This window comes from Vidua macroura, chromosome 2 (genome assembly GCF_024509145.1).
Source record: "Vidua macroura isolate BioBank_ID:100142 chromosome 2, ASM2450914v1, whole genome shotgun sequence".
Classification (NCBI taxonomy): domain Eukaryota; kingdom Metazoa; phylum Chordata; class Aves; order Passeriformes; family Viduidae; genus Vidua; species Vidua macroura.
In genome coordinates, this window is record NC_071572.1 from 86,351,607 (window position 1) to 86,374,438 (window position 22,832).

Here is a 22,832-nt window from a genome sequence, read left to right on the forward strand (position 1 = left end):
GGCCTTAGGAGTGTTTTTTTTTTCTGCACAGTCTTTGATAAAGCCTGTCTTCTTTGGCTGTTTTCTCTTTTTGAAGCTTGAGCAAGTGACTTGAGCTTGATAAAGAGCATGGTGTGTCTCTGTTTTGTGCTTTGTTCCCCGTGGGGACTTTGGCCAAGGGAACCGGGGGTACTTTCTGTCAACACTGCATCTTTCCAGGACCCCCAAGATCAACCCAAGTGGATTGAGCATCCACACAGTCTATAGAGCCCTTCTTCATAGCCTTTAATACAGATTGTATCTGACCCTCCATGCTGCGGCTTCAAGATTTTTCTCACACTTGAAGACACCTGCGCCATCAGAATAATGTCCACACTTAGCACCAGCTACTTCATCTTTGAGCGTTGTGTGGAAGAAATGGCTGGTAAGTGATGGGAGCATTTTCAAACTAACCTTGATATTGCAGTGATGCTTTGGGTGATGCTCAGCAGCCTTTACATTCAGTGAGGACCATTCAGCTTCTCACAGCATCCCAGCAATGAGAAGGCTGGGATGTATAAGAAGCTGGAAGGGGACACAGCTGGGACCCAAACTGGCCAGAGAGATATTGCATACCACAGGATGTCATATTTGGTATATAAACTAGCGGGAAAGCTGGCCTGAGGTTTCTGCTTGGGCACTGCCTGGGCATTGGTCTGTGGGTGGTGAGCAACTGCATTGTGCATCATTTGCTCTGTATATTCCTATTCCTATTTCTCTTCTTCTTCTTCATTTTCATTGTCTTCTTCAATTTCATCTTCTTCTTCCTCTTCTTCTTCTTCTTTCTCCTCTTCTTCCTTTTCTTCCTTCTCTTTTCTTCTACTTTCTTTTACTGTCTTCTTTTTGAGGTTGTTGTTTATTGTTATTTCCCCTTCTTTTTCTGTCTTATTGAATTGCGTTTGTCTCCACCCATATATTTTACCTTTTTTTTCTGCATTTCTCTCCCCATCCCACTGATGGGAGTGGAGTGAGTGTGGTGTTTGGTTACCTGTCAGGTTAAAGAGTGTCAGTCCTTTTTGGACCACGCAACACGAGGCAGGAAGGGTTGAGATAACAACAGATCTGTCCAGAGCTTGTTAAACCAAATTTTTTGTAAGCATCCACTGTATTAGTTTAATAGTCACTGGTCACAATGTTGATTTATTTGCTCTCAGAGTCGTTGTGTGTTCTCCGAGTTGCGTTGTGTAAGCACCACGTTCCCTGATCTCTGTGCGCAGGGAGCCATCTGTTGGAAACTATTAATAAATACACCTTCTACCTTCCGAGTTCTGAAGATTTTGAAAATCCTTGGGATAATCCCTGAGGGTTTTTTCTTGTTTCTTTCTTTTTTCCCATCTTTTCTTTTTTTAAAATGCATTTAAAAATACCCAAGGGAGTTTGTCTATCAGAGAGGACAATGGGAATCGCAGTCCACTGCTTCTCAAACCTACTTCTCTGGAAAGCCAGGGAGGACATGATGATGAAACGCTTTTCCCTTTGGGAAAACGTCCCAGCCCATACTGAAGAAAGCACTGTGGAGACCTCCTCTATGTGTGAGCCATATGGGAAGCACTCCTGATTCTGAGGAGTCAATAGTGTGAAGTGGCAGGACGTGCATGGGAATTGAAAGCAAGCCACTCACGTAAGAACAAACCCTGTTCCGTTCTTACATCAGTTGGGCTCTTTAGGTGCCTATAAACCTGTTCACAAAGATACTTGTCTGGCTGTCTATCATGCATGTAGGAGTAACTTAATGCCTCAGTGAAATGCCAGAAGAAAAAAGAAAACCTAAGAAAACAGAGCATACTTATTTTTATTATTATTTTTATTAGGTGAAATTGTGTAAAGTGCAAATAAATCATTATAAAAATTCAGGGAGAGAAAATGCAGCCCAGGAATTTACCACGTTAATTAGCTGGAGGATTAAAATTGTTTTGGAACACCAGAACAATGAGATGTGAATTCTTGGGTCTTCATTAAGCACTTTCTTCAAGAGTTTGATGGCTTTTTCCCTGTGGAAAAGGAGCACAAAGATAGATACCCTACTTAAAATTGACAATGCAGACAACTGTGTTTTATTCCTTGTGTTCCTCTAGCATGCCCCGATTTGGGCGGTGCCTAAAGAAAAGCAAACCTGACAAATTGTGTCCTGTGGGGTCAATTCTAGTTATGTTCTCCTGTTGCTGAGGGGTTTCTGCCTGTACTGGACTTGGTGAGTGGCACAGGACGTGTCCTTTCCTGCCAGGAGCACCACTCACTGAAAGAGCTCATTTGCAGAGCAAGGGCCACAGGATTTGCTTGGCAGAATGCAGGTGTGTGGGAGGACAGAGCAGCAAGCCATGCACTGCTGCTTTGTCTCCTCTTGGTTGCAGTGGGAACAGGCTACAGAGGAAACATTGTGAGTGGACAGAGTATGCAGGAGTTGGTTTTTCCCAAGTTTGTTTGCTTTCTTTCTTTTTGGTAACATGATGAGGCCCTTGCAATCAGGGAGAGTGAAAGCTGTACCCCAGCACGTTTTGTCTTGAAAATCAAGTTTAATCATGAGTTTACCGTATAACTTCTGAATTCCTCTCCTGTCATCGGCCGGAAGTCTGAAGGTTCGTGGGTCATAATACGAGTAGAAAGGGTACATCAGAGCTCCACGGACATTGGAATGAGCAAGTCCCAAAGAATGGCCAAATTCATGAGCAGCAACAAGGAACAAATTGGTGCCTGCAATGTAGAAGCCCATAAATGGATCTTAAAGGTATGAAATACAATTGATTTTCAGTTGATTTAGTAAGATTGGTACAAATTACGTTTTGAAATCCAGTTGGTTGAAAGTGCAGGAGAATTTGTATATTTCAATCCATCTTGGAATGAAACTCCAGGCTTTTGATCCATTATTGTTGAACTTTCATATATAATGGTAAGATTTTATTAAAAAACTACTGATTCCTTGCCTATGCATCTAGAGACCCTGAGTCTCTTTTGGACTCTGCTTTTGGTCAACCTCATTCCTAGAAGCAAGTCAATTTACCTTTGTGCAATTAAGGTAGGCAACAAGGGCTCACAGTCCTTGTTTAGTCTGCAAAAAGTGCTTTAAATGATGGACAGAACAGGCATTACGTAGGTGCTCATAGTAATGAAGCCCTAGTACTTAAATGGTAGTTGACAAGAAATGTTAGTGCTGAAGTAATACTGAAGGATGAAGTGTAATTGAAAGCGCTTCCTGTGGCTGTGTTCTTGCAACATGTACAATATTTGCCTTTCCCTTTCATCTGCACCTGTGAGCTTTACCTCTATTGAAATCTGACCATTTTTCATCATCATCAAAGTGAGCATCTCCTCCAATCCCTTCTCCAGGTGCAAACGCATGGGCCAGCGTGCCACCTCTTCCATCAAAAGGAGCTCCATCACCATGCTCTGCATTTGAAATAAATCAATGTCATCAATGAGATCCTTTGTCATATTGAACTTCAGCAAATAGAAAAGCATGCTGTTGGTTTGTGCTAGTTTTGCTGGCTGCCAATCCTTAAAAAAATCTTCCAATGGCAGCAAGGCTCTGAAAATGAGAAGTGAGGCTTAGGGAAACACTCTCCAAATTCATGACTTAATTCAAGTCTTGTATTTGATAGTTCAGTCGGCTGCGTGTTTCAGGAAGAGCTGAATATATTTTCCCTGAGTTTTTGTCAGAAGTGTGGTCCTGAGGCACCAATCAGAGATTATTTCAGAATAAATCCTTAATGCTTGACCCCACTGTTGTTAATGTGTGAATGCATTTGATGTTGAAAAGTGCTGGGCAATATTAGTTGTAGACCTTCTCACTTGCACTGATTTTAGTGTGGATGGTGATTTGGGATAGATAACCTTGTTTCTGAAGAGATAAGTTCATTTATTCCCAGCCTTGAGGTATAGTCTATTATCTACTTCTGTCACAGTGCAGGTGGAATATTACTGTTTCCTACTTTGAGAGCAAGAGCTGGATCAGAGTTGAACCAACTTTGAAAATTTCCCTCTCCCTCGTAGTGAGTCTCTGACTTTACTGAGGAGCAGTAGGGAAATCAGATGCCATCCTGTGTCCTTTCCCCCAGACCATGTGGATGGTCCTTGGGGCACAACTAACACAGGCAGAAGAGACCTAATCTTAGTGTGTGACATGGGGTTAAAACCCATTCCAGCTTGCAGCATCATTTCTGCCTTTGACTGGGACATTAGGTCACCTCTTTATGGCACCATAATGTTCTTCCCATCAGTGACACACAGGCTTTGGACATTTTGGTGCTCATCTGCTTGCAAGCCAGGTGTCTGATCTTCACTAACAGTCAGTGGAGCACTAGCAATTACTGTCAATGGATCTAGAGAACAAGTCAGTAAACATTTAGTTGATCTAAGCTGTCAGTTTACATGCCAGGCACAAGTTCAAGGTAGGGCTACATCCATAGACTACTCCAGATCACAGATGGACTTCTGAAGTGACTTCTGCTCTGCCCCACTTACCACGCTTTGGCTGCTGCACCTTGGTGCAATCTTGGGATGCAACATTCGATTCCTTCTAGAAGCAAATCAACCAGAAGAAACTTTCTATGGCCAACCATAATGCACCCCAGTCTGGGAACCAGGCTAGGTCTAGGCCTAGGTAAACGTGCCTTAACCTGCTTGAATCCAGCCTGTGGAGGCTGGGTCTTCAGAACCTGCTGATTTGCTCTACAGAGCTCTTCCCAGTAGTTTGCCCATTTTATCAAGGCAAAAAGAGCCTTGAACATCTAAATTCAAGTGTCTCATACTGGAGCTGAATTCTCCCTTCATTCACAGCTGTGACTCTGAAAGGATTTTTCTAACTCTTTTATACAAGTAAAACTGAATCATAACATAGAAATTTGGTGACAAGATATAAAGAAGATAAAATTTATGCAGACTTTGATTTAATTCCAAACTCTTTGTTCTTTCTGAAAGCTATGGCAATAAAAAAGAATGCTTTGAGTAAAATATGGACCATTGTATTTTAAAAAGGACAGGTATTCTCACCACGACGTGCAAATCTAATCTCAATGTCTGCATGGCCCGCGTAGACTCTTCGGAATCGCAGTGGAGTCACATCACTCCATACCATCAATGCCCTTTTAATTGCATCATCCACTTTCCTTCTGTGTAGATCAGGTGTATAATTGAGAATCCTGTCAGCAAAGAAGACCAGGTTAATTTCATTTAATCAGTGAAGGAAACCCACCTAGTTATATACAAAGCAATCCTCTTCCCCAGAAAACCTGAAACATCACTCACTTGTAAGTTAAATGTCTCTTTTTCCATCTTGGAGTTCCAGGGAATGTTTGATATTCTGCTACATCAGGCACACCACATCTGGGCATTTTCATTATTCCTTCTGTTTCTGTGTCTAATTTTCCAGTTACAGTCAGGTGGAAAAACTTCTGCATTTCTTTAATCCTTTCTTCTATACTTAGGTTTTGTGTTTTTGCCAGAATTGGAAAGAATTTATCAAGATATCCCTGGAAGAAGAGAGGGAAAATAAAGATTAATACATATATCTGTGATGTTTTGGTAATTACATTTTACATTTGTTTGAGTGGTCTCATCATCCTGCATTGTCCATGTCTAGTTTTAGTTGTAACTTTCCATTTCAATTTACCAAATTCTGCTCTCCCAGTAGTAGAGATCAGCATATATAAAAAGAATTGTAACAGCAATGAAACATTGTATGTAAGAAATCTTTTCAAAGGATTACCACAGTTTACTGAGCATGCAAATCTAGTGTCTTCTAAGACAGTACACATAAAATTTCTGACATATTTTTAAAATTACATGCTCCCCTTTATTTACCAGTTGGAACTTGGTCTCTTTTTTAAGTTAGTCTTTTTAAGTTAGTCTTAAAAAAGACTAAGCAAAGCTAGTCAGCAAGTTTAAACTGTTTTATATCACGTCTGCAAAAACTGTTGTTGTAATGTAAGACAAGGATAATATGAACAGGTAGGAAAGGAATGTACAAACTGAAGCAAAAATCAGATTTTTAATAATGTAGTTGTGTTTCTCCCCATGTAACATACCTTTACTTTTTCAAGGTCTATGCTGCTCCATGATTCTGGTTTCGGCTGCACTGGAAAAGCAGGAGTGTCAGGTAGGAAGATGACAGCACAAAGCAGGAGGTAGTGCATGGTGCCCATCTTGATGAGGAGCCTTGCTGCAGCAGAAAGAGTTTAACTTTCTGTCTCCCAAGACCAGAGCGAAAACCCTTATATACATCCAGATAGCTCCAACCAGCAATTGTACATGTGACTCATTTTCTAAATTCTATTTATGAATTTGTGTCACCAGTTCCCTTGAATATGCTCTCAACGAATTTCGCAAGTGAATTGCTTGCTATGTAAAAATGTACATCCTTTTTCTTTGAAAAGCATCCACAATGTTTAACTGGGATTGTGTTGCTTTTTGAGTTGCAAGAAATACTGACTCTCTCACCGCCCACAGTACAGCAGCTCTGTCAGAACATTTCATGCAGCCAAGTAGAAGACCTCTAATGTTTTCTGTTTCCCTGATGTGGATAGATTTCCATATTTTTCTGTATATCTGAGCAGCCTACTGCTTCTCTCTTTGATTCCTGTTTGATTGTCTGTTAACTTTGTTTTTAGGGCTGATAAAAACCTGTAATAATTTTCACCCCTTAATAATTTTCCTCAGCCTTCTCCAGCTAACAGTGATTACCTGTAGCTCTCTGGCTTGTGGTGGTTCCTGCTGTAAAAATAGGCAAAACAGATAACATTTTCTCTAGTCCTTTGCTAAGATTTTTACTCTAATAGATGTATCCGAAATAATTCCATTGATGTCAATGGAGCAACTTCATACTGGCATTGCTGGAAAAGGTATCTTCAAATGTTTAAATTTGACAATTAAAGATTTGGGATTAAATTTGCAGTTTACACTGTGAAGAAAAATTCAAGAGGACATCACTGGGGCAGGGCATACTTACACTTTTGCATCTCATTGGGTCTTTCCCATCGCATATCTGTGGACTTTTTATGTGTGACAGCTTTCACAAGCATTGCTAAGGCTGCTGATGTCATTGATTTTATTTTTCTGAGATCTTATACCCTTGTTAATACCAGGTATAGCAGGTATTGCTTTTGCCCTCTCACAATATCAGTCTGTGTTGATGGAGTGGGCTCAGGGTACCTAAGTGACTGGGTAAGTGGCCAGAATAGCTTTTCTAGGTAGTGCAGGAGTAGAGCTTATCCTTTAAATGTGCACGGTCAAAGGACCCATGCGAAATGTTAACGCGTTTGAGAATTCATTTGCTGTTTGTTGTACTATCTGGAACAGCAAGGATGCATTTAAAGATCATTTTATTTAAAAGAACAGTAGGAAAAGCAGGCAAAAAAGTCAAATACCCAACCCACCAAAATATGCTGTGGTGAGCCTTTTTTTCCTTTGGTATGGAAAAGGAGGGATGAGTTGCCATTTGAATAACATAAGGTGCCTAGATGTGTGTTAGAGAGAGCATGTAAAAACTGACACAGGATGCAGTGGGATAAAGGGAAGAAGGAAGTTTGCTAAATCTGCTGTGGTCCCCCATTTCCCCCAGCGATGGCATGTGTGGTAGTACCTGCCCAGCTGTGTGCTTGCAGGCAAGACCCACTTTACAACAGGGTGCAAAGCCAGTGCAGTTTGCTGAGCTGTGCCACTAGGCGGAGGCAAATGCTGCACAGTTCACATCTGCTTAGCGGGGTTAGGTGTGCCGATGGCAGCGCTTTTCCCCAAAGGAGAGGTCCCCTATGGGAATGGAAAGGCAATAGGAGCTCAACAAGAAGTAAAATGCTGCTGGCAGCCTCATCAGAGGCTGTCTCTGAGGACAAAATTCCTGGCTTCTATTTTATTTCACTTGCTGTGGTGATGCTAACTTGGTGCTGCTGCCTCTCTTGAGATGGATCCTTCAAGACACAAAGGTGCCTCACTGCCACCTATGCTGGCCCTACTGCTGGCCAGTCACCTCATGTGGTCACAGGAAGCTGTCTCCCAGCTGTGTCCCATTGCCAGGACAGTATTCCTAGGAATACACTTCTGGGTTCTATTGCATTTGTCTCAGTTCATAAGGGTGTTAATTGCACACTAGAAAACAAACCTGCTACTTTCAGCCAAGTATTTGTTCTCCTGGCTTCATTTGGTAGAGTGCCTTCTCCAGCACTGTACATGAATTGTTCTGTGTGGCCTTAGGAGTGTTTTTTTTTTTTTCTGCACAGTCTTTGATAAAGCCTGTCTTCTTTGGCTGTTTTCTCCTTTTGAAGCTTGAGCAAGTGACTTGAGCTTGATAAAGAGCATGGTGTGTCTCTGTTTTGTGCTTTGTTCCCCGTGGGGACTTTGGCCAAGGGAACCGGGGGTACTTTCTGTCAACACTGCATCTTTCCAGGACCCCCAAGATCAACCCAAGTGGATTGAGCATCCACACAGTCTATAGAGCCCTTCTTCATAGCCTTTAATACAGATTGTATCTGACCCTCCATGCTGCGGCTTCAAGATTTTTCTCACACTTGAAGACACCTGCGCCATCAGAATAATGTCCACACTTAGCACCAGCTACTTCATCTTTGAGCTTTGTGTGGAAGAAATGGCTGGTAAGTGATGGGAGCATTTTCAAACTAACCTTGATATTGCAGTGATGCTTTGGGTGATGCTCAGCAGCCTTTACATTCAGTGAGGACCATTCAGCTTCTCACAGCATCCCAGCAATGAGAAGGCTGGGATGTATAAGAAGCTGGAAGGGGACACAACTGGGACCCAAACTGGCCAGAGAGATATTGCATACCACAGGATGTCATATTTGGTATATAAACTAGCGGGAAAGCTGGCCTGAGGTTTCTGCTTGGGCACTGCCTGGGCATTGGTCTGTGGGTGGTGAGCAACTGCATTGTGCATCATTTGCTCTGTATATTCCTATTCCTATTTCTCTTCTTCTTCTTCATTTTCATTGTCTTCTTCAATTTCATCTTCTTCTTCCTCTTCTTCTTCTTCTTCTTTCTCCTCTTCTTCCTTTTCTTCCTTCTCTTTTCTTCTACTTTCTTTTACTGTCTTCTTTTTGAGGTTGTTGTTTATTGTTATTTCCCCTTCTTTTTCTGTCTTATTGAATTGCGTTTGTCTCCACCCATATATTTTACCTTTTTTTTTCTGCATTTCTCTCCCCATCCCACTGATGGGAGTGGAGTGAGTGTGGTGTTTGGTTACCTGTCAGGTTAAAGAGTGTCAGTCCTTTTTGGACCACGCAACACGAGGCAGGAAGGGTTGAGATAACAACAGATCTGTCCAGAGCTTGTTAAACCAAATTTTTTGTAAGCATCCACTGTATTAGTTTAATAGTCACTGGTCACAATGTTGATTTATTTGCTCTCAGAGTCGTTGTGTGTTCTCCGAGTTGCGTTGTGTAAGCACCACGTTCCCTGATCTCTGTGCGCAGGGAGCCATCTGTTGGAAACTATTAATAAATACACCTTCTACCTTCCGAGTTCTGAAGATTTTGAAAATCCTTGGGAGAATCCCTGAGGGTTTTTTCTTGTTTCTTTCTTTTTTCCCATCTTTTCTTTTTTTAAAATACATTTAAAAATACCCAAGGGAGTTTGTCTATCAGAGAGGACAATGGGAATCGCAGTCCACTGCTTCTCAAACCTACTTCTCTGGAAAGCCAGGGAGGACATGATGATGAAAAGCTTTTCCCTTTGGGAAAATGTCCCAGCCCATACTGAAGAAAGCACTGTGGAGACCTCCTCTATGTGTGAGCCATATGGGAAGCACTCCTGATTCTGAGGAGTCAATAGTGTGAAGTGGCAGGACACGCATGGGAATTGAAAACAAGCCACTCACGTAAGAACAAACCCTGTTCCGTTCTTACATCAGTTGGGCTCTTTAGGTGCCTATAAACCTGTTCACAAAGATACTTGTCTGGCTGTCTATCATGCATGTAGGAGTAACTTAATGCCTCAGTGAAATGCCAGAAGAAAAAAGAAAACCTAAGAAAACAGAGCATACTTATTTTTATTATTATTTTTATTAGGTGAAATTGTGTAAAGTGCAAATAAATCATTATAAAAATTCAGGGAGAGAAAATGCAGCCCAGGAATTTACCACGTTAATTAGCTGGAGGATTAAAATTGTTTTGGAACACCAGAACAATGAGATGTGAATTCTTGGGTCTTCATTAAGCACTTTCTTCAAGAGTTTGATGGCTTTTTCCCTGTGGAAAAGGAGCACAAAGATAGATACCCTACTTAAAATTGACAATGCAGACAACTGTGTTTTATTCCTTGTGTTCCTCTAGCATGCCCCGATTTGGGCGGTGCCTAAAGAAAAGCAAACCTGACAAATTGTGTCCTGTGGGGTCAATTCTAGTTATGTTCCCCTGTTGCTGAGGGGTTTCTGCCTGTACTGGACTTGGTGAGTGGCACAGGACGTGTCCTTTCCTGCCAGGAGCACCACTCACTGAAAGAGCTCATTTGCAGAGCAAGGGCCACAGGATTTGCTTGGCAGAATGCAGGTGTGTGGGAGGACAGAGCAGCAAGCCATGCACTGCTGCTTTGTCTCCTCTTGGTTGCAGTGGGAACAGGCTACAGAGGAAACATTGTGAGTGGACAGAGTATGCAGGAGTTGGTTTTTCCCAAGTTTGTTTGCTTTCTTTCTTTTTGGTAACATGATGAGGCCCTTGCAATCAGGGAGAGTGAAAGCTGTACCCCAGCACGTTTTGTCTTGAAAATCAAGTTTAATCATGAGTTTACCGTATAACTTCTGAATTCCTCTCCTGTCATCGGCCGGAAGTCTGAAGGTTTGTGGGTTCTGATACGAGTAGAGAGGGTACATCAGAGCTCCACGGACATTGGAATGAGCAAGTCCCAAAGAATGGCCAAATTCATGAGCAGCAACAAGGAACAAATTGACATCTGCAACATAGAAGCCCATAAATGTTTGTTAAAGGTATGGCATTACTTTTTGAAATCAATTAATTGAAAGTGCAGGAGAATTTGTATATTTCAATCCATCTTGGAATGGAACTCCAGGCTTTTGGTCCATTATTGTTGAACTTTCATATATAATGGTAAGATTTTATTAAAAAAACTACTGATTCCTTGCCTATGCATCTAGAGACCCTGAGTCTCTTTTGGACTCTGCTTTTGGTCAACCTCATTCCTAGAAGCAAGTCAATTTACCTTTGCGCAATTTATGTAGGCAACAAGGGCTCACAGTCCTTGTTTAGTCTGCAAAAAGTGCTTTAAATGATGGACAGAACAGGCATTACGTAGGTGCTCATAGTAATGAAGCCCTAGTACTTAAATGGTAGTTGACAAGAAATGTTAGTGCTGAAGTAATACTGAAGGATGAAGTGTAATTGAAAGTGCTTCCTGTGGCTGTGTTCTTGCAACATGTACAATATTTGCCTTTCCCTTTCATCTGCACCTGTGAGCTTTACCTTGATTGACATCTGACCATTTTTCATCATCATCAAAGTGAGCATCTCCTCCAATCCCTTCTCCAGGTGCAAACGCATGGGCCAGCGTGCCACCTCTTCCATCAAAAGGAGCTCCATCACCATGCTCTGCATTTGAAATAAATCAATGTCATCAATGAGATCCTTTGTCATATTGAACTTCAGCAAATAGAAAAGCATGCTGTTGGTTTGTGCTAGTTTTGCTGGCTGCCAATCCTTAAAAAAATCTTACAATGGCAGCAAGGCTCTGAAAATGAGAAGTGATGCTTAGGGAAACACTCTCCAAATTCATGACTTAATTCAAGTCTTGTATTTGATAGTTCAGTCGACTGCGTGTTTCAGGAAGAGCTGAATATATTTTCCCTGAGCTTTTGTCAGAAGTGTGGTCCTGAGGCACCAATCGAGATTATTTCAGAATAAATCCTTAATGCTTGACCCCACTGTTGTTAATGTGTGAATGCATTTGATGTTGAAAAGTGCTGGGCAATATTAGTTGTAGACCTTCTCACTTGCACTGATTTTAGTGTGGATGGTGATTTGGGATAGATAACCTTGTTTCTGAAGAGATAAGTTCATTTATTCCCAGCCTTGAGGTATAGTCTATTATCTACTTCTGTCACAGTGCAGGTGGAATATTACTGTTTCCTACTTTGAGAGCAAGAGCTGGATCAGAGTTGAACCAACTTTGAAAATTTCCCTCTCCCTCGTAGTGAGTCTCTGACTTTACTGAGGAGCAGTAGGGAAATCAGATGCCATCCTGTGTCCTTTCCCCCAGACCATGTGGATGGTCCTTGGGGCACAACTAACACAGGCAGAAGAGACCTAATCTTAGTGTGTGACATGGGGTTAAAACCCATTCCAGCTTGCAGCATCATTTCTGCCTTTGACTGGGACATTAGGTCACCTCTTTATGGCACCATAATGTTCTTCCCATCAGTGACACACAGGCTTTGGACATTTTGGTGCTCATCTGCTTGCAAGCCAGGTGTCTGATCTTCACTAACAGTCAGTGGAGCACTAGCAATTACTGTCAATGGATCTAGAGAACAAGTCAGTAAACATTTAGTTGATCTAAGCTGTCAGTTTACATGCCAGGCACAAGTTCAAGGTAGGGCTACATCCATAGACTACTCCAGATCACAGATGGACTTCTGAAGTGACTTCTGCTCTGCCCCACTTACCACGCTTTGGCTGCTGCACCTTGGTGCAATCTTGGGATGCAACATTCGATTCCTTCTAGAAGCAAATCAACCAGAAGACACTTTCTATGGCCAACCATAATGCACCCCAGTCTGGGAACCAGGCTAGGTCTAGGCCTAGGTAAACGTGCCTTAACCTGCTTGAATCCAGCCTGTGGAGGCTGGGTCTTCAGAACCTGCTGATTTGCTCTACAGAGCTCTTCCCAGTAGTTTGCCCATTTTATCAAGGCAAAAAGAGCCTTGAACATCTAAATTCAAGTGTCTCATACTGGAGCTGAATTCTCCCTTCATTCACAGCTGTGACTCTGAAAGGATTTTTCTAACTCTTTTATACAAGTAAAACTGAATCATAACATAGAAATTTGGTGACAAGATATAAAGAAGATAAAATTTATGCAGACTTTGATTTAATTCCAAACTCTTTGTTCTTTCTGAAAACTATGGCAATAAAAAAGAATGCTTTGAGTAAAATATGGACCATTGTATTTTAAAAATGACAGGTATTCTCACCACGACGTGCAAATCTAATCTCAATGTCTGCATGGCCTGCGTCGACTCTTTGGAATTGCAGTGGAGTCACATCACTCCATACCATCAATGCCCTTTTAATTGCATCATCCACTTTCCTTCTGTGTAGATCAGGTGTATAATTGAGAATCCTGTCAGCAAAGAAGACCAGGTTAATTTCATTTAATCAGTGAAGGAAATCCACCTAGTTATATACAAAGCAATCCTCTTCCCCAGAAAACCTGAAACATCACTCACTTGTAAGTTAAATGTGTCTTTTTCCATCTTGGAGTTCCAGGGAATGTTTGATATTCTGCTACATCAGGCATACCACATCTGGGCATTTTCATTATTCCTTCTGTTTCTGTGTCTAATTTTCCAGTTACAGTCAGGTGGAAAAACTTCTGCATTTCTTTAATCCTTTCTTCTATACTTAAGTTTTGTGTTTTTGCCAGAATTGGAAAGAATTTATCAAGATATCCCTGGAAGAAAAGAGGGAAAAGAAAGATTAATACATATATCTGTGATGTTTTGGAAATTGCATTTTACATTTGTTTGAGTGGTCTCATCATTCTGCATCGTCCATGTCTAGTTTTAGTTGTAACTTTCCATTTCAATTTACCAAATTCTGCTCTCCCAGTAGTAGAGATCAGCATATATAAAAAGAATTGTAACAGCAATGAAACATTGTATGTAAGAAATCCTTTCAAAGGATTACCACAGTTTACTGAGCATGCAAATCTAGTGTCTTCTAAGACAGTACACATAAAATTTCTGACATATTTTTAAAATTACATGCTCCCCTTTATTTACCAGTTGGAACTTGGTCTCTTTTTTAAGTTAGTCTTTTTAAGTTAGTCTTAAAAAAGACTAAGCAAAGCTAGTCAGCAAGTTTAAACTGTTTTATATCACGTCTGCAAAAACTGTTGTTGTAATGTAAGACAAGGATAATATGAACAGGTAGGAAAGGAATGTACAAACTGGAGCAAAAATCAGATTTTTAATAATGTAGTTGTGTTTCTCCCCATGTAACATACCTTTACTTTTTCAAGGTCTATGCCGCTCCATGATTCTGGTTTCGGCTGCACTGGAAAAGCAGGAGTGTCAGGTAGGAAGATGACAGCACAAAGCAGGAGGTAGTGCATGGTGCCCATCTTGATGAGGAGCCTTGCTGCAGCAGAAAGAGTTTAACTTTCTGTCTCCCAAGACCAGACCTAAAACCCTTATATAGATCCTGATAGCTCCAACCAGCAATTATGCTTGTGACTCACTTTTTGGTTTTGTTAGTGTAATGTTTTCAATACTCTAACATGTAAATTAAATCATATTAAACAAATCTTTCCTGTAACTTCCCTGTTGATGTCACGTCACAGTTAGCAGCCAGCTTTGTCTCTCTCTTTTCATATTATTCCAGTAGTGAAACCACAGGGTCATAGGGAAGTTCTTTTTCTGTAACTTTATCGGTACAGTTACTGTGTAATCACTTCACACTGCGCTTTTCCCATGTTCCTTATACACAAAGGCATTTTGCAAGAGCCCTTTGGCTGCCTGCCTGTATCAGTCAATGTAGAGGCAGAGAGGAGATGGGTGCGAGCAGTGTCTCACTGCCATTACAGCACTGCCGTGTTCAGTAAAGTTTCAGGGGTTCCTGCAGTTCAGGAGACAGCTCTTTAAAAGTACCCTCTCAGACTAGGTGGACATCAGGTGCCTTTGTCCCTTTCCTTCCAAACGGGATGGCCTTTCAGAAGAATCTCTTTACATTTGAGAACTAGATATAGAATAAAACTTACAAGAGTAGGTGAAAGCTCTCAGTGGAAAGAGAGGAGCTTTCCCTAGCAAATATGGAGCTATCTTAGACCTCCTGCTGTACCAGTGCAACCTAAGAAAGCTGCATGAAGCACTGAGAGAGCAGGACAGCTGTGACCCTGTAACCTCCCTGGCCCCCTGATGCCAACATTGGTCCCAGCTTCACTCCACTGAATTCCACTGGATAGTTTTTAAGGCCTGGAAATATCAGTCCACAGGCTGATTTATGGTTTTTATCTCAGGGTGTGCAGTTTTGTGACCACGTTACCTTTAGTCTGAAAGGAAAATGTGCATAAATCGGTAAAGAAGTTTGATATTTCTCACACTAGGAGAGCTCTTATGGTTATAACTGAATGCGTATGGAAGTGTTTGTGGGTTATTAGCTTGTATCCAATGCATTTCTGACTGATGTGATCAGAAAGAATTTCAATTCAGAGAAAGATGATCTATACCTCAGACAGCTGAATTATGCAGGTGAGGACTACAGTACACAGCAATGTCTGAAACAATTGCTAAAGGAATGACTGTCACCTATTATTGAAAACAGCCTAGTTACCAACATGTGATCATTTCTGTATGCTTTTGTACCTTACAGAAAATCAATCCATATCCAAATGTTAAGCCTTGCTTAAAAAAATCCAAACATTTTATTGGTAGGAGTAGGTTCACCTCCTTCTTCCTCAACAGCTGCCTTTATATCTGACTGTGGTATAAAGTTGGATCTGGACCAGGTTCTGGGTTGCAGGAGATGAGGATGAGTTTAAAACACTTTGAACTCCATGACTCCAGTGTGTGGGACTGCTTATTTCCTCATAGACACAAGAGGAATCTGAGGGCTTCAGAGCTGATGGACTGTTGAGCAACCTCCATATATCTTTGACTCGACTATGAGCAAAACTAAAAAGGAGAGTTTAAACACAAGAACCTGATGAAAAAGGACAAGCTCTATGCTGTATTTAATTTTCTCCTGGAAGCTTGCCATCTCTGGTATTTTTTTTTTTTTTTCAAAAAAGTGAGAAGATTTTGAAGAACTTTAGGCTTGAATGGGAATTTTAAAAATTCAGTGAAAAAATTTTCATTACTTTGGGCTCAAAATCAGCATGAATAAATCAAATTTTAATAAGATCAATATCAAAAAGGAACAGATTCTGTTTCTTTAGATTTAGCTGTGTGAATTTTGCAGACTTTATTGCTTTGTCTTAGTCTTGAATAATAAAAATATTATGGGTCAGGAAAAATAATTTCCTGCACAAAAATCGTAGTCATGTGACTCATATTCAGCAGAGAACCTGTGTCTGTGTTGGAGAGTATGACCTGTATAAACAAAGGTCAAGGAGATCCAAAGTAATACTGTAGAGAAATTTAATAATAGAAGTTACTGTAAATTCCATTAAGAAGACTTACAACACTGCCATGGAAAAATTTATACTGTCACATTTTTGAGGAGAGTAACCCTGCTGTGATCAAGCATGCTGCATAAAACTATGTCCTGTGTGGAACTCATTGATCGACACCAGACCTTTTGAGTTCTAGAGAAAAATACTTGAGTAAAAAGTAATACCAGAGTCTCCTTTGAGCATGACTAGGATGAAAAAGTGAAGTAGAAATGAATGGTTCAGTAGTGAATGATCACTGTCTTGGTCATTTGACTTGGGCAGAAGGCTCAGCTGAATTCTGCCCAATCTGAATGCAGACAAAAGAGTTCATACAAGTCAAGAACTGCTCAAATATCTTTGTGAGTGTTACGGATCTATCTGGGATTGATTAAATTTATTCATAGCAGTATGTATGGTGCTCTACCCCCATGCTCTGGGTATTGGTGAAGAGTGTTCCCACAATGTGAAGACTTTCTCTGCTCACATTTGGCTCTCACTGTATGGAAGAGGCTGGGTGGAAAAGTGGCTGGGAAGAGACACATCCAGGACAATTCACCTGAGTTCTCCAAAGAAATATTCCATATGATATAATGTATGTTCATCAATAAAACTTGGCTAGCAGAATAAGGAGGTGGAGTGAGGATTGTCTTCCAAGGTAGTTATTGCCTGGAGGCTGGTTGGACATCAATCTGTTTGTAGCAGGTGCTGAGCCTGTGCAACACTTCCCTCCACTCCACCCCATCCTTTCAGCTATTAAACTTTCTACATTTCCTAATCTCTCCCACTGTGCATGGGGAGCAAGCAAGTGACTGTATGGGTGATTAGATACTGGCTGTTTTCTACCCACTATGGTGAATATCAAGGAAAAAAGTATTGCCAAAAATTCCTGAGAAATGTTTTGTTTGGGTCACTTGTGAATTATGCAATATTGTATTTAAAGTCCTACCAAACAGGATAGACCTGTTTTCTTAGGATCTGCAGGACACATGATTGGTTTTGTTCTGTTATCTGGTTATTCAATTTGACTAACTAAAAATAAAATTCAAACATGGCAAATACCTTTGCAGAGTAAAATGTTTTGTTTTTTGCATTGCAGTTTCTGAAGCGAAGTCCTTCGAGGCGCAGTCTGATTCAGAACCTTCCTGGCTTCAGCAGTCCATTTCCATAGATTTTACCCAAGGGGGCTCTCTGCAAAGGAGTACCTTGGCACCTATGATACAGGGCTATGTATCATTTTTGAAGGCTGTGTGATGGTAAAACCCTCCAGTCATTCCTGCCTGGGCACCAGGACCGTGCCAGAGCCCCTCGGCATTGCATCAGCTCGTCTCAGGAGAAAGACAAGCCAATTCTTCTCTCCTGTTTGGCTGGATCAAGCTGCATTGAGATATTTCTCTGTAAGATCCCACTGCTTTAGGGAAGGAAAGGCCCGAGGAAGGGATTAGATGTTCAGATTCAGCACAAACAATGTGATGACAACTAGCACATCTATGTCACTAGTAAGTTAAGCAATCAAACTTAACACATCTCAGCTTGTGGATTTACCGTCTTCTCACAGTGTCTAGAATTGCTTTGCTTTGTTTCTCTAATTACTTTGTATTTACAACAGTTTAATTGGGACATCTGGTGGGAAAAGATGCAAGTATAGAGATAAGTTTTTACAATAATAATCTTGAGCAACAAACCACAAGAGAAATGTCTTTCCTGTAAGTGTTACCTACCTGCGTGACCTTCAGACACCCTCAATTCTTTGATTTGTTTTGTCCTTTGGTCAATGATAAAGAGGCTCTTTCCTCCAGCTAACAGACATGTGGATCTCTCAAAAATGTCTAAGTATTAATTGAATTTACTCCATTTAAATAGAAGTCAAAACCTTTAGTTGTATGCAGTCATTCTGTCTTCCAGAAACAATACACAGGACATGGGGAAGGGAAGAGGGCCAGAGGTCAGTCAGCTGCATTTCACTGCAGTGTGATTTGAAACCTTCCTGGGTAGGAAAAGTTACATAACCTCCCATAATAATCTTTCATTTGTGAATTCACTTTTTGTAGTTGGCTATCCCCATCCATTTGTATGTCTGTCTCAATACTTTAAATGACTGAAACAAGATGTAAACTAGAACACTGCATACATTTGTCTTGACAAAACCATATTACTTCATATAGGAACCCCCTAACAGCATTTGCACGAAGGCAACCTCAGACTGCCTGTAATTCTGTAGCAGAACCCTGTGAATGAGCTGCAGAGTCCAACCTAAAACAGACTGAGCTTGTAGTGGTGCTGCAAGGACAGAAAGAGAAGCTGTGACAGCATGGGAGATATGCTGGGCTCGGCCTGTCCACACTGACTGTAACCCAAACTGAGAGCAGCCAATGTCTGCAGCTCCTCCTGACTCCTCCTGATGATTTACAAGGCCCTGTACATGCTGGGACACCATGGTGAGTTTGGGCTTTGGTGATTGTGGAGAACAGGGTTTGGAAGACAGGATAGATGCTGCAGAACTTGACATGTGCTGAGCCTCATAGACTTGTATAAGTCTTTGGAAACGGTGCTGAGAGTATAAATGACATCAACCAAAATTTTTCTTTCAGACTGATTTGAAAAATCTTACTTCTATACAAAAATTGAGTGACCCTGAAATACCAAAGCGCTGATACAAGATTTCATTGCAAATTGACATGAAGTAAAACAGTTCCAGAGGAATTACAGGCTTACCTCCACTCTAGTATAGAAGGCATGAGATTGAATTTGAATGTAGTCAATATAAAATTAGTACAGAAGCTTGATTTATCTCATGTGCATTAGAGCTGAGATTCGGCCATGAGGATTGCAAAAGACCACAAACAGATGTATGTGAACACAGGTGAAAAAATTTCTACACCATTTCCCTAGAAGTTGTCAGGTTTCATCATATCATTGTCGCTATTCAAATGATTCCTGATTCCCAGCACTGATTCATGTCTGGAAGCTGTTTGCTGCTCATGACTCCTGGTGTGGGACAGGTCCTTTGCTATTGCCCTGTCTAGTTTCCAGTAACTGAGTAAAAAGACAATAACATCACTTTGTTGGTAAATCTGGTTATATCACTGAGGTTCTCTTTCACCAAAAATTTCCTTCCTCGCACAGACTTGCAGTCTCTGTGTCCCACAAATCATGTTATGCTGAGTTTTCCAACATGATGGATTTTGACTTTGGCACCATTAAAAAGCAATCCAACCATTAAAAAGTGCACAACCAAATAAGGGCTGTTAGCACTGGGATGGTGAGGAGTGAGTCACAAAGAAGCCTTCCTGACTTTAGAAACCTTTTTCGTGCAGCTGCTCACTACCCTGAGTGGTTGCTTAACCAAACCCCATTTGAGTAAACCAAAGTCTGTGTCTGTTCTAAGGAGTTAAGTGGCTGTAGAGGGTGAAACAGTGAGTGCTGAGGCCTAGGTGCCCATGTGGGAGGGGAATATCCCAGACCAGTTCAGGTCTGGTCCAGCAGGCTGAACATCCTCAGTGGAATGCTCAGCACCATCCTAAAGGGACACAGTTGGCTCATGCCCAGCTGATCCTGGTGTGAACCCAAGCGCAACAAGTGCAGATGGTTACAAGGCTGGAAACACACACCTGGTCCAGCGTGGAACACTCCTGGAGGCACACCCAGCAACCTGGCTCTTTAAAATCTAACTGACATCATTACATTTTCTCCGGAGGCAATTTCCACTGCCAGGTGACTATGGCTGATCACAGGTCAGGAACAATAGGCTTTTGTATATGTGAATCCTTAATTATCAATTACATTAATGTGTAACAACAGGAGATTGCATGCTGAAAGAAGACTTACTCCAGTCCTCATTCTATGTCCCAGAAGTTTACTGTAAATCAAGTTTGCATTTTTACACAATGCAAGTTTAAATTTTTATGAAAGGAAGAAACTAGCCTACTTGCCTGGTTTTTTTTTTTTTTTTTTGGGGGGGGGGGGTGTTTATTTATTTGTTTTTGGTTTATTTTCTTTTTTTCTTCCTACAAATGAGCAGCACCTTTGCAGGCAGAATTAATTTGCCCCAGCCTGCTGCCTTGCTCTGGAGGTTGTTGTCAGTTACTGTTCTGCAAAGGGTGGAAGGAGTTTGACTCCATCACACTAATAACAGATCCATGGCTGTACCATTACAAGGAAGGGGAAAAAAAGCAAATCCAGTATGCTTTGCACAGTTGTAATACAGCTATTTTTCTGTAGCTTACAGTTAGTTGAAATTAATCTCTTGTGTACAGCAAAACCAGCAGTGTTGCCCTAGGGATGTGCTCTCTGTCCAGGTCAGAGCAGGACACTAGACTGTATAGGCTGTTGTACCTGTTGTCCTGTGGATTACGACAGCTTCCCAAGTCCTGAGAAGAAATATGTGATAATTTCAAAAATATGAATGTTTTTGGCAAGCAAGGTTGACTTTATACCCACTTAATATAGGCAAAAGTGACAGATCTTTAAAGAGCAATTACACCATGAGCTCGATGATACCAATATTTGTAGAATTTATAGACTTAATTCCTTGTCTTATTATCATTGTTCCTTGTGAAGAAATAAAAATTTCTTACTGTTCTAATTTCACTCTGAATGTCTGACCTAAAACACTGAGGGCAGTTACATTAATTGCAAGAGAAGAAGTGGTTTTCTGGAGAGTTCTGCCATCATTTGCCACACCTTCCCCCAGGCTTCAAAAAGCCCCTAAACCATACATGCCCAATCAAAACCTGCAGCTTATCATAAACAGTTTTAGAGATGCCCAACAAGCCAAAGCTGTGAGCATTGTTGCATGAAAACAAAGTTCACATGCTTATACCAAAGGTCTTTAGGATGCAAATTTGGTTTAATGTTTGATCAACTGTTTTTATGGTTATTGACAGTTTTTTTTCTGTTGGATCTGATGTATAGCTGGCCTGTCCTATGGCTCTTCTTTACCTCTACAAAATTTGACTCTATTGCAGTCAGATATTTCCCATGATTCTTTATTTCTACATAATATTTTTATGAATATATTTGTGTCTTATTTCTTTGCAGCTTTGTCTTGTAATAGGAGCTTGAACTGAGGAGAAACATGTGAAATTAGAAGATATGGTTATTTATTTATTTTTATAGAGTGCACATATGCTAGCAGGCTGTTCACGCCACGTAATTCTATAGTGGCACGACCCTAACTTGCAAACCAAGTGTAATAGAAGAATATGGAAAGAGGTTCTGTCATTAAGGACTCTATATGTAAGGGCAAATGAAATGGGTAGATTTTAATGCTATGAATGGAAGAAAGTGTGACATGAGTCACACCTCAGGATGGCAATACATTTTTCATACAGTGAACAAGTAGCAAATGAATACACTGAGCAGATAAGGGGATATTATGCTACTTGAATGGTGAGATTTTATGGTTGGAAGTACACAGGAGGAGAAATTGTGAAGAGAAAAGACCTGAATGTGCCTATACCTAATGTGAAACATTTTATGAATTATGAATAGGAAAATTTCTGTAATGATGAATCTGCTTGAAACAATTTCTGCCAGCTTCCACTTTAGGGTTGCAACCTCAAGGAACTTTACTGACTTACCAATCGAACTGTGTGAATGTGTCACTTGTTGAGCTATCATGGGATGTAAAGCACCCTTGCAGAGATCTGGAAGCTACCCACACTTCCTCAGTGAACTAGGAAGCCAACCCACTTGAACATGAGTGTGTATCCTCTTCAGCAGTTTTCTAGCCACCATCAGACATTTATGACATTACAGTGTGATTTCCTTGTGGGGTGAGGAGTGGTTTACTTGTTTCATTTCTACTAGGCAAATCTTTTTTGCCTGACATCTTTTGAACATTACCAAAGAGAATAAAATACAGCTTTCGTTTCAATGTCATGAATGAGAGAACTTCTAGATTAAGGTTGGTGACTAGATATCAGATGCATGTTTCAGGCAGTTAAAGGTGATCTCAAATGTATGAATGACTTGATAATTAGAAAAAGTCTGTGGATTTGTAGAAGCAGAATATGAGAGACAACCCATGTATCTGCTCTAGTTTGACAGGGAGCACAACTGTGGCCTGGTGGTAAGGCAGGAGCAAAATGGGTGCATTTTTCTAGGATTCTTAGTAGTTTGTTCGGGTTTTTTATAATACAACAATCTGAATATTTATAACTATATATTCTAAAATTATGTTTATAATATGCCCTTACAAAACAGGGCTAGGTTATAACATGCTTACTGTGCTGCAGAGTGGGTGAGGATGGACAAGCAATTCATACAGCTTAGCTGGACTAGATAGGCGAGAGCTGCATTGATGGACTTAGAAATGGTCTGGTGTGAACTAGGACTTTAATCAGCTGCTTCACAGATTCTAGCATCTTCCCAACAGCTAGATTTCTTTCACATAGCATGATAAAACCAACTGAAGCTTCATTAGCTTTTAATGATTATAGAATATATTTATCCCTGTGGGACTGAAGGAAGAGAATCCTACAGTAGTAGATA

General features: G+C 40.8%; 2 protein-coding genes across 2 annotated transcripts; both read right to left on the reverse strand.

Annotated features, from left to right (window-relative positions):
* Positions 1-1,804: 1,804 nt before the first annotated feature.
* LOC128803545 (matrilysin-like) lies at positions 1,805-6,198 on the reverse strand. The gene is made up of 6 exons (XM_053970619.1): positions 6,039-6,198; positions 5,260-5,483; positions 5,005-5,153; positions 3,277-3,402; positions 2,548-2,709; positions 1,805-2,009 (listed from the first exon to the last, which is right to left on the reverse strand). Exons 1-6 carry the CDS (start codon positions 6,153-6,155, stop codon positions 1,987-1,989), a joined length of 801 nt encoding a protein of 266 aa, XP_053826594.1. The 5' UTR covers positions 6,156-6,198; the 3' UTR covers positions 1,805-1,986.
* Positions 6,199-10,002: 3,804 nt separating this feature from the next.
* LOC128803515 (matrilysin-like) lies at positions 10,003-14,348 on the reverse strand. Its single transcript, XM_053970575.1, has 6 exons — positions 14,196-14,348; positions 13,417-13,640; positions 13,162-13,310; positions 11,435-11,560; positions 10,746-10,907; positions 10,003-10,207 (listed from the first exon to the last, which is right to left on the reverse strand). Exons 1-6 carry the CDS (start codon positions 14,310-14,312, stop codon positions 10,185-10,187), a joined length of 801 nt encoding a protein of 266 aa, XP_053826550.1. The 5' UTR covers positions 14,313-14,348; the 3' UTR covers positions 10,003-10,184.
* Between the last annotated feature and the right edge of the window lie 8,484 nt (positions 14,349-22,832).